Source organism: Ostrinia furnacalis, unplaced genomic scaffold (genome assembly GCF_004193835.3).
Source record: "Ostrinia furnacalis isolate ACB-3 unplaced genomic scaffold, ASM419383v2 OfSCF7560, whole genome shotgun sequence".
Taxonomy (NCBI): domain Eukaryota; kingdom Metazoa; phylum Arthropoda; class Insecta; order Lepidoptera; family Crambidae; genus Ostrinia; species Ostrinia furnacalis.
The window spans coordinates 3,550-15,560 of record NW_021137799.1 but is presented as its reverse complement, the minus strand read 5'-3'; the positions used below and the strand labels follow the sequence as shown (position 1 = coordinate 15,560).

The window sequence follows — 12,011 nt, the reverse complement described above, 5'->3', positions numbered from 1 at the left end:
AAGCTAAAGATAAAAATGGAGGCCAGACTTAGAATACCTACTTGAAGCACAACCTATGTATCACTATCTCGCTCTCTGTGGGCAGGCTCTCTCTTTCTAAGTAGGGTAACCTTTTATTTATTTTTCTCAGGACGACAAAGACTGATTTACGTTTAAACAGTGTGTCTTGATAAAGTGCACTTAATATGATTATGAAAAAAGGTTTTCGATGTTTTTGTTTTAAGATGAATTACAACATTAAGAAAGTGTAAAGGCATCGAAAACTGTGGATATTTGATAGAAAACAGATTTTAATTTGGCAGTTGACAGACGGATTTGGATATGGATTGATTACAGTAAACGGCCGTAGAAAACATTATGCAAAATTAGATAAGTAAGGTCCCACAGAAAGTCCCAGATATATCCTCAATATGGTCATACTACTTCAAAATGTCTTATAGAAACAAAAATTTTAAATTTGCTCAAAGTCAATGAAACTCAATGTAAAATCTTCTTTTTCTTGACATATGTAACATTTAATAATAAGTTTAAATACTGGTAAAACGTTTTAGGAAGTAATTACTGTGAAAATACAAAGAAATATGTTAACAATGATCCACTGTCAGAAATCACGAAATAAACACTTACGCGTGGAATTTTATATCACTTCCAGGACAACACGAACTACCGCAACCACGCACTATACAATTTTGCACCATTTCTTCAGACAAAACAATGATAAGGTCCCTTGAAAAATCTCAAACGAAATCAACTGCATAGTAAACAACCGCCATGATGGGCCGGATTCGGCCGATGTTGCCACATTACCGATACCTCAGAAATTGGGATTGTAATTCCCTGATTCGCCAACACATTAAGCCTAAATGGCCGACAATTTTGTGATTTTTTATTTAACTAGGTAATCTAAGTTTCAAATATTAATTATTTATTTATTTAACTTCTTATTTGGTTAGTGAATTGGCTATTTCGAAGAATTTACAAGGAGATTTAAATAAGAAGATAGCAATACTACAGTTCACACTAAAAAGAGAGGTAGGGCCACAGAGAGCGAGATAGATATAAGTAGGTATTTGACTCAAGTTTTGTTCCCAACTTTGCCCTCCATTTTTATCTGTAGCTTCATGCTGCAGGCCACTGCTGTGTTCACTTGGAAAAAAATAAAAATAAAAAAAAAGTCCGACGGCCGGAATGAAGCGAACGGCGGAGGATTGTGTTTAATTTATTTCATTTATTTAAATTTAATTTTCCTTCAGTGTCACTTTTGTTTATTTAAATGAAATTGAAGTCAGTTCGAAAATTTTAACAAGTCGCGAAGTAATATTCTGGTAAGTACTAAATCCGTCCTACCCGTATAATTAATAATCTTTGATTGATATTAATTTATTAATGTGTGTGGAAATGCTTGTCTTTCACGATTATTTACACAGCTAATGATTATAGGGAGTTTTGTTGAAATACCTTGTTACTTTCACAAAGGTACTTTTTAGCGAAAGCACTGTCAATAACCTTTGACATGTGTCACTGCTTACGTGTCATCTTGCACTGCTGCTGTACCTTCATTTTGTGAACCTGTTTTCATGTATTCCTCTGTAAAAGCCCTAATTAACTGAAATTCTATTTGCGCTCTATATTTGTAACCAACTAGCGTTGTTCGTGTGAAGACCTAATATTTTTTATATATCTCCAATTCTTAACTTTCCTCCATTTCTCTGTACATAAACCGGGTCTAACATCTATTTGTCCTTTCGAATTTTCGTTCTTTGCTGGTAGGTATGTACTACCGTAATAACTTGCTTTTCTTTGAAAATGTAACTTTGACTGGTTGCTTGGCTCTTATCTCAATTTGATAGAATTCTGTTGTTGTGATCAAGATATTAGTGATATGGTTTTATATACAAGTTATGTATTATCTTTCAGTCACAAGCAAACTAACATCGCAGATGGAGCTGCAAGCATGGTTGATGCTATGTGGAGTCGGGGTGGCAGGTGTAGCAGCCGTGTTGCTGCTGATGGGCTTGTTTTCTGCCTCGGGAACTAGTTATGAGGAAGCTATAGCGCAGCAACGTAAAGCTACCACTGAGCTACTCTCCCTGGCAGAGAACAAAAACAAAGCCAAAAAGAAAGATAAAAAGGAGAAAAAAGAAAAGAAGGTATTTTTATTTTATTTATTTTCTAATAATTTCAGTTTTATCTGGATGTAAATTGCTATTGTAGATATTATAAGTAATAAGTATGCCTTTTATATCCTGCCTAAACATTATTAGCAAAGTTTTTAAACACTGAAACTATCATTATAGTTTTATCTTATTAAAACAACTCAAGATTGTAATATTATTCTTGTAACTTGCTTATCATAAATGACCTTTTTATCAAAGTCAGATTTGTATTATAATCATGCAAGTGTGATGCATGTAAGTAGGTACTTTCCTTTTCAAATTAACATAAATATCTTGAAAGTTCTTGAAATATGTCAATGTTTTTAATAAGCCTTTATGAGAATGGCAGATTGTGGTCTCACTGTATAGCACTGTGATATAATATTCCTCAATGTTTCTAGCATTACTTAATAAAAAGCTCTATACTTTACCATTGTGACTTATTTTAAATATTTTTAGTTGGCCAAGAAAGAGAAGTCCAAGGAAAATGTTACGGTGGCTACTAGTAGTGATCCAGAAAGTGAGGCACCAGCTGAGAGTGGCATGGAAGATGACTCTGTGCCCTCAGAAAAACCTCATGTGGAATTCCGCCCACCTGTTGTTGTTGACATCGCTAGAGACACCCCTCCAGCTGTTAAGGTATATTTTTAAACTAATAAGATTTGTGGCTGCACTTGTTATTCATATACGTATTGTGGGAATATTTAAGCTTTTTATTTAAGGGCATCACTTGTATAATAAGTACTTCATACCACTGTATGGTTCTGGCATAATTATTGAAAGATTTGAAAGGTTGGGTTTTATATTTTGCAATAACTAAACACATTATGCAAAATAATATTTTCAAAATGTACTTGGAATATTTATGATATTAAAAAATAATATGTACGGGATTTCTGCTTCAAAATAATGGATATGGTATTTGTTGATAAAGTGTGCTATGGGTGAAATTCAATAAAAATTGAGGGCTTAGTTAATATTTTTGGAAGACTGGATTAAAAGTACAAACTATGATTTATTGGGTTCTTGTAAAATATTTTCTCAAGAGCAATTCACTACACGTGATTACCATAAGTAAACATTATCTTAGCCATAACTTAATACAGTTAATATGTGTTATAATCTCAGTTGGGTTGTGTAAAATTATTATAAAGGCTGTGAAACTACATACTTTGTTAACTTATACATGCTTATACTAACATTATTTCTATTAAAATTTAAGCTGGCGTTATGTAACAAAAAATAAAATATACTTTTTCTGACTTAAATTTCGATCACACAACTAATCTGGCTTCTTGCTTCAAACATAATTTGCTTTGACTACTATAACTTTAATTCACTGATTGATCTAGTCTTCTAATAAACCATACCATGCAAAACCGTAATAATATATTCTATAAAATGCCTAAATGAGAGCATGCTCATGAGCATTTGGAGCTTAGTGCAGAGCTGGACATAGGCAGGTATTCCAATGTGCATGAATATTAAGAAATGAAATGTCCAGTTTCCTTCCAATTGATTGCCTTCTTCGAGTACATTTTGCACAATTATTAATATTATCGTTAACTCGAGAAGCGTAGCGCATAGAAGCAGAGTGCGCGCGGAAACCAGCTAAGGTCCGCCTGAAATACGCTAAAGCCTAATAAATACGCTTAAAGTATTTTGTATGGTTCGGGTGCTCATTATATTGATTTAACATCTGGCAACAGAGTCAACTAAAATTCCTTTTTAATAAAATCTAAAATACCTATTTCTATAATCATCACATCAAGTTGGACAAAAAGTTAAAAAACATGTATTTTTTTTTAAATAAGGGCCATACTGATTATCCTGTCTATACAATCAAGGGAATAAGTATATTGAAAAGATGTCAGATTATGTAATTGTAGGGTTTTATAGAATTTGTGGGTCTGTTATCTATTTAATATGTATTGGGAAATATTGGTATATTTCTTGACTTCCCAGCAGTACTTACTTGCCTTAAATTCCAGAGATTCAGGGTTTGTTTCCCACTTAAAAACTCCAAATTGAGTTGGAGTGAAATTCTTGGCTGAAAATGTCTGAAACATCAAATGACGTGTTGTATTTCACATTGGTTTATAATGTCAATTTATCTTGGATCAAGATTAATCTAGATTTGTTTTAGAAGTGTGTTAAAAACTGTAACCTAGATAAACATGTTATTTAAAATTAGGTTTGTAGCTGTATTAAAGTTAGTATACTATAAAGTACAGAATAAAACTGTTTGTACAGATTCGCAAACGCGGTAAAGATCCTAAAGTTAAGCCGATACTGTTAAACAAAGAGGATCCAAGCTGCGTTAGCGATCCTGGCTCGCTGCCCCCAACAGTCCCTGTCTCCAATAATTTTGAGGAGATGCATCCCAAGGACGAGTTTGAATTGTTGCAATCTTCATTGGCAACTGAAAAAGTGAGTCCTCCCACTAATCCTAACCCCCAATTTGTGTTGTCCTTATATGTCTTTATTTGTTTGATTTTGAAGGTTTGTTGAATTTAATGATTTTGGCGCACACTGTGTGATTTTGAGTGTGAATTATTATATGTTGTGGGGTATAATATTTTGGGTTATTATTTATATTAGCATTTATAATTTTATTATGAATTGGCAATGCTTCATACACAATGGTTCGGTTATCATTTCTAATGATTATTAAGCTGTGATAGTTCAGTTTTGAACACAGCATTAAATGCATATGGATTGCGGTTAGCTGGTACATAATTCTTGCATGTTTTTCTCCTTATTCGATTTTTATGCTTTAAAATTAGTGATCATTTTTAAATTCCAAGCATGTTACTGATACTGTTTTATATACTGAGCCCCAATTACGGTAACTTTTAACGTCAACAATCCAGACACGCTTCTCGATTCTGCGATACGATTGGTCGTTCAACAGCGTACGTCAGCTGTTTTGACCAATCGTATCGCAGAATCGAGAAGCGTGTCTGGATTGTTGACGTTAAAAGTTACCGTAATCGGGGCTCTGATACGTTAGCAAAAGTGAACTTATATCACTTTCCCATCATCAATATCAAAATTACTATTATCCTTGAAGACGAACTTTAACTTTTTTACTTCAATTTCACTCCTCAATGCACCTTTACCTTAATTTTTTTTTGTTTACGAGTGTTTAACAGTGCGTAACTAAGCGCTGCAATTAGAGTCAGTATTACTAATTTGGAGTGTGTATGTTTACACACTACGAAATGAAAAATTAGTTATAAAAATATTTTATTTTCAAGTAACCTTACACCCTTATTCAATATATTATGCAAGTTCCATGTGTCATTTTAAATCTACTTATAATTATAAGTTTAACAAAAATTCGGACTTCCATGTCTAAATAAATAAGTACCTACTTATCATCATTAATCCTATGTGATAACAACATTATGTGCCCATGAGGCTGTTTTATAAGCTTTTATTATTACCTACCACTAACTAGTTTGGTAATTTGCGTTAGGTTGCCGAAAAGAAAGAAGAAGTAGTCGAGAAAAAAGACAGCAAGGCAAGCAAAGCAGCAAAGAACACCAAGGCAGTTGCCAAAACCGCTCCAGTCGAAGAGGCCGCTAAAGTGGAGCCGGCGGCTGAGCGGCAGGCCAGTGCCGAGGTGGCGAAAGAACAGCGTAAAGGTTTGTGCCTGTAGTATTTAATAATAACTTTACAAATCATAGTTACTCAGACTCTTTAGAAATGTTTAGTTTCTATAACATGATTCAACAATAATAGTTATTAAAATTGTCTGGTGTTAAAGTCACCTCTCGATCTACATTTTTAAAATAACTTGAAAAAAACTTAGGAACGAGTTTTTCAAGTTATTTTAAAAATTATGATTCAACAAGTTATAAAATCATTTCAGATATTATTGAATTTGATATCAGGTATCAATTGCATACTTACATTTAAAACATTCTATTTCTATTAAAACGATGTAACTTCGAAAAGAGTAAGATCTTTATCAACAATAAATAATTATTTATAATATTTTTTACTCGGCATTCCATTGGACCCTTAACATCCGAGCTGAACTTCGCGGGAAGGACTTACATTTGCTTGCATTAATCGACAACAGCCAAGAAAGTGGAGAAGAAGCAAGCTGATGAGACGTCCGAGAGCGGAAAGGAGGAGTCCGTTCCTCCGCTCAACGTGCCGCAGCCTAGCGAGCTCACCACGGAGAAGCTGCTGAAGCAAGCCATGGCGCCCGCCACCGCGCCCGCGCCCTCTCCCCCGCCCACCAAGAACAAGAAGAAGAAGCCCGAGCCGAACGTGCTTACGCTTATGGGTGAGTTACAGCATCATTACTTCAGCCATAGGATGTCCACAGCTGATGTTCTCTCTCAAGCTGCTGAAGTAAGCCATAGCGCCCGCTCCCTCTCCCCCGCCCACCAAGAACAAGAAGAAGAAGCCCGAGCCGAACGTGCTAACGCTTATGGGTGAGTTACAGCATCATTACTTCAGCCATAGGATGTCCACTGTGGAAGGTCTCTCTCAAGCTGCTGAAGCAAGCCATAGCGCCCGCCACTGCGCCTGCGCCATCGCTTCCACCAAGAAGAAGAAGCCTGAGCCAAACGTGCTTACGCTTATGGGTGAGTTACATCATCATTACTTCAGCCATAGGATGTCCACTGTGGAAGGTCTCTCTCAAGCTGCTGAAGCAAGCCATAGCGCCCGCCACTGCGCCTGCGCCATCGCTTCCACCAAGAAGAAGAAGCCTGAGCCAAACGTGCTTACGCTTATGGGTGAGTTACATCATCATTACTTCAGCCATAGGATGTCCACTGTGGAAGGTCTCTCTCAAGCTGCTGAAGCAAGCCATAGCGCCCGCCACTGCGCCTGCGCCATCGCTTCCACCAAGAAGAAGAAGCCTGAGCCAAACGTGCTTACGCTTATGGGTGAGTTACATCATCATTACTTCAGCCATAGGATGTCCACTGTGGAAGGTCTCTCTCAAGCTGCTGAAGCAAGCCATAGCGCCCGCCACTGCGCCTGCGCCATCGCTCCCACCAAGAAGAAGAAGCCTGAGCCAAACGTGCTTACGCTTATGGGTGAGTTACATCATCATTACTTCAGCCATAGGATGTCCACTGTGGAAGGTCTCTCTCAAGCTGCTGAAGCAAGCCATAGCGCCCGCCACTGCGCCTGCGCCATCGCTCCCACCAAGAAGAAGAAGCCTGAGCCAAACGTGCTTACGCTTATGGGTGAGTTACATCATCATTACTTCAGCCATAGGATGTCCACTGTGGAAGGTCTCTCTCAAGCTGCTGAAGCAAGCCATAGCGCCCGCCACTGCGCCTGCGCCATCGCTCCCACCAAGAAGAAGAAGCCTGAGCCAAACGTGCTTACGCTTATGGGTGAGTTACATCATCATTACTTCAGCCATAGGATGTCCACTGTGGAAGGTCTCTCTCAAGCTGCTGAAGCAAGCCATAGCGCCCGCCACTGCGCCTGCGCCATCGCTCCCACCAAGAAGAAGAAGCCTGAGCCAAACGTGCTTACGCTTATGGGTGAGTTACATCATCATTACTTCAGCCATAGGATGTCCACTGTGGAAGGTCTCTCTCAAGCTGCTGAAGCAAGCCATAGCGCCCGCCACTGCGCCTGCGCCATCGCTTCCACCAAGAAGAAGAAGCCTGAGCCAAACGTGCTTACGCTTATGGGTGAGTTACGTACTTCAGCCATAGGATGTCCACAGCTGATGGTCTCTGTCGAAGCTGCTGAATCAAGCCATAGCGCCCGCCACTGCGACCGCTCCCTCTCCCCCGCCCACCAAGAACAAGAAGAAAAAGCCCGAGCCGAACGTGCTTACGCTTATGGGTGAGTTACAGCATCATTACTTCAGCCATAGGATGTCCACTGTGGAAGGTCTCTCTCAAGCTGCTGAAGCAAGCCATAGCGCCCGCCACTGCGACCGCTCCCTCTCCCCCGCCCACCAAGAACAAGAAGAAGAAGCCTGAGCCGAACGTGCTTACGCCTTACGCTTATGGGTGAGTTACAGCATCATTACTTCAGCCATAGGATGTCCACAGCTGATGGTCTCTCTCAAGCTGCTGAAGCAAGCCATGGCGCCCGCCACCGCGCCCGCTCCCTCTCCCCCGCCCACCAAGAACAAGAAGAAGAAGCCTGAGCCGAACGTGCTTACGCTTATGGGTGAGTTACATCATCATTACTTCAGCCATAGGATGTCCACTGTGGAAGGTCTCTCTCAAGCTGCTGAAGCAAGCCATAGCGCCCGCCACTGCGCCTGCGCCATCGCTCCCACCAAGAAGAAGAAGCCTGAGCCAAACGTGCTTACGCTTATGGGTGAGTTACATCATCATTACTTCAGCCATAGGATGTCCACTGTGGAAGGTCTCTCTCAAGCTGCTGAAGCAAGCCATGGCGCCCGCCACCGCGCCCGCTCCCTCTCCCCCTCCCACTAAGAACAAGAAGAAGAAGCCTGAGCCGAACGTGCTTACGCTTATGGGTGAGTTACATCATCATTACTTCAGCCATAGGATGTCCACTGTGGAAGGTCTCTCTCAAGCTGCTGAAGCAAGCCATAGCGCCCGCCACTGCGCCTGCGCCATCGCTCCCACCAAGAAGAAGAAGCCTGAGCCAAACGTGCTTACGCTTATGGGTGAGTTACATCATCATTACTTCAGCCATAGGATGTCCACTGTGGAAGGTCTCTCTCAAGCTGCTGAAGCAAGCCATGGCGCCCGCCACCGCGCCCGCTCCCTCTCCCCCTCCCACTAAGAACAAGAAGAAGAAGCCTGAGCCGAACGTGCTTACGCTTATGGGTGAGTTACATCATCATTACTTCAGCCATAGGATGTCCACTGTGGAAGGTCTCTCTCAAGCTGCTGAAGCAAGCCATAGCGCCCGCCACTGCGCCTGCGCCATCGCTCCCACCAAGAAGAAGAAGCCTGAGCCAAACGTGCTTACGCTTATGGGTGAGTTACATCATCATTACTTCAGCCATAGGATGTCCACTGTGGAAGGTCTCTCTCAAGCTGCTGAAGCAAGCCATAGCGCCCGCCACTGCGCCTGCGCCATCGCTCCCACCAAGAAGAAGAAGCCTGAGCCAAACGTGCTTACGCTTATGGGTGAGTTACATCATCATTACTTCAGCCATAGGATGTCCACTGTGGAAGGTCTCTCTCAAGCTGCTGAAGCAAGCCATGGCGCCCGCCACCGCGCCCGCTCCCTCTCCCCCTCCCACTAAGAACAAGAAGAAGAAGCCTGAGCCGAACGTGCTTACGCTTATGGGTGAGTTACATCATCATTACTTCAGCCATAGGATGTCCACTGTGGAAGGTCTCTCTCAAGCTGCTGAAGCAAGCCATAGCGCCCGCCACCGCGCCCGCTCCCTCTCCCCCTCCCACTAAGAACAAGAAGAAGAAGTACGAGCCGAACGTGCTAACGCTTATGGGTGAGTTACAGCATCATTACTTCAGCCATAGGATGTCCACTGTGGAAGGTCTCTCTCAAGCTGCTGAAGCAAACCATGGCGCCCGCCACCGCGCCCGCTCCCTCTCCCCCGCCCACCAAGAACAACAAGAAGAAGCCCGAGCCGAACGTGCTAACGCTTATGGGTGAGTTACAGCTTCATTACTTCAGCCATAGGATGTCCACTGTGGAAGGTGTCTCTCAAGCTGCTGAATCAAGCCATAGCGCCCGCCACTGCGCCTGCGCCATCGCTCCCACCAAGAAGAAGAAGCCTGAGCCAAACGTGCTTACGCTTATGGGTAAGCTACGATTAATCATTTAAATTTATTACTGTCGCACTCGCACAGCTACTGGTATCTATCTATTATATGAAATAGTAACTTGCACCTTTACCCAGACGATACGACACATTGGTTACTGGTGTGCAGATACCATGTTACTAAGCAAAGAAATTATTAAATATCATTGCGTCATCATTTCAGCTTCGTTTTACATTAGCATTAATTGAATAGTTGTGTGTTCAGCTGTCGTCAATGCGTCATACTTGATTTGTTGCTATGTAATTTTGTTTTTAAAAAATGTGATGATTCTTTGTAGGTATGTCCTATTTAGAGTGAAATGCAAAGAGCTGTAGGGGTGTTGACCAATCCTAATAACTAACCTATCAACTCATGACAAATTATGAAGACTAGATGCTATCACAATTTCTACATTCGTCTTTGAAGAATCTCCTAATAGATCTTATGGCGGATTTACACTGCGCGGAAATTAGCCGAGTCAAGTAAAAAACAGTGCGGTGGGGATGAAAATCATTCATATTTCATCCCCACCCCACTGTTTTTTTGACTTGACTTATTTCCGCGCAGTGTAAATGTGCCTTTACAGTAAACAGTAAAAAAGTCTTCTTGTTGTGTAACAGCAAACCTACACAGTGTCAGCCCAAAACACCACAAGAGTGGCGTTGTCAGTAGCCTTCATTAAATCTTCCTGCGTGCAGTTGTTTGGACACGCTGGGCACATAATTTTTAGAAGTTATGCTGAGCCATATTCAATTTACCAACCAAATAACCACCAGGGCCGACTTTAACAGTCTTTCTCCCACAGCGGCTGGCGACGGAGGCGGCGTGAACGTGGGCGAACTAGTTCGCGTGATCCGCGAGGCGGCGCTGTCCCGCACCGAGATCCAAATACTGACCGACGCGCTGCTCAACAAGCACCACGACCCGCTGCCCGAGCACTCCGAGTGGACCGAAGTGAGTCGGAATCAACGCCCATTAACGCCTTGTCCAGGAGGGCGAATTCGCCGCGAATCCTACACGTGTAGAATCATACGCACGTTGGCTATAGGGTGCAGACATCCGCTAAGAATCTACCTGCCAAATTTCAAATTTGTTGGTGTTATAGTATAGTTTCTGAGATTTCGTGACGAGTAAGTCAGTGACCTTTCGCATTTATACATTTAGATAGCTGTGGACATGGTGATAGTATGTATATTGCCTCAATAACTTGGAAAATTAATATTGCTGTAAAATTTATAACTTTGCTTATCGGCACGAACTAGCAGTAAAAAATTTGCTCGCCCACAAGGACCTTGATAGTTCATAGCGATTAAAGACGAGAAACTTACGCATTTATTATTGTCACAGGGACCCAATGATCCCATGCAGAAGCTGAAGAAACAGCTCGCCGACAAAGAAAAGGCTCTAGCTGACGAAATTGAAGCGAGTCAAGCTCTCCATGCTAAACTCAAAGAGCTACGGTAAGTACTCTACAGAGACATGATGTTATGTAACACAAATTCTAATAACAGAGAACTTTTATGATATCCACGATTGGGAAGCGTGGATCATGGTTCATATTGAGCTGATTCAGATTTATTGTTTCTCGATCCTAAAATTCGTGATAGATTGAGCGCACACACGTCCACGCCGCCTCTACAGATTTGCTTTGTGCGCATGCTACGCTCGATTGGAGTACAATGGACCGTCCGGTCTGAACACGACTAGTGACAAAAGTAGAGCTAAAGTAACGCTGCGACTTTAGCAAAGATGAATCTACACTTGCGAGCAAAAGTATGGAATCACTTACATGAAGTTGTTTCCACGCGATCTTGTGAACTAACGAATTTGTTAGTAACAAAAAAAGTGGCACCATTTTAAACATTAAACTTTTAACTTTAAATTGATACCAAATTCATTTAAATCACACCAGTATTTAAAAAGAAATCCCGGCTGATGTAAAGAAGTAAGGAAAAAGACATGTATCAACTGTTTGATACGTCGCGAGTTGCGGCCTATTTACCCCCTATAAAAGCACGTGTTTTCGGATTTTTGCTTTCACACGTTGATCCTTACACATCTCCGCTTCTTTTGATACTTTACCTGGGATTCTACACCTTCAGAAGCAGCA

At 41.3% G+C, this 12,011-nt stretch overlaps 1 protein-coding gene across 5 annotated transcripts; it reads left to right on the top strand.

Annotated features, from left to right (window-relative positions):
- The first annotated feature begins 1,138 nt into the window (after positions 1-1,138).
- On the top strand, positions 1,139-11,381 carry LOC114365187 (translation initiation factor IF-2). Of its 5 annotated transcripts, none has more exons than XM_028321689.1 (8): positions 1,139-1,325; positions 1,918-2,150; positions 2,616-2,795; positions 4,410-4,586; positions 5,638-5,806; positions 6,247-6,456; positions 10,707-10,855; positions 11,249-11,381. In XM_028321689.1, exons 2-8 carry the CDS (start codon positions 1,941-1,943, stop codon positions 11,363-11,365), a joined length of 1,212 nt encoding a protein of 403 aa, XP_028177490.1. In that variant the 5' UTR covers positions 1,139-1,325; positions 1,918-1,940; the 3' UTR covers positions 11,366-11,381. The 5 variants fall into 5 exon arrangements, with proteins under 5 accessions (XP_028177490.1, XP_028177493.1, XP_028177489.1 ...); XM_028321688.1 differs by lacking the exon at positions 1,139-1,325 and adding an exon at positions 1,401-1,476; XM_028321691.1 differs by lacking the exon at positions 1,139-1,325 and adding an exon at positions 1,517-1,766.
- Positions 11,382-12,011: the final 630 nt, after the last annotated feature.

Excerpts from the sequence above, each read along its gene's own strand:
- LOC114365187 (XM_028321688.1), top strand. The coding sequence starts at position 1,431 with ATGATTATAGGGAGTTTTGTTGAAATACCTTGTTACTTTCACAAAG. Across the intron at positions 6,457-10,706 it reads GAACGTGCTTACGCTTATGG|CGGCTGGCGACGGAGGCGGC; the intron begins GTGAGTTACAGC and ends TTTCTCCCACAG. Across the intron at positions 10,856-11,248 it reads AGCACTCCGAGTGGACCGAA|GGACCCAATGATCCCATGCA; the intron begins GTGAGTCGGAAT and ends TTATTGTCACAG.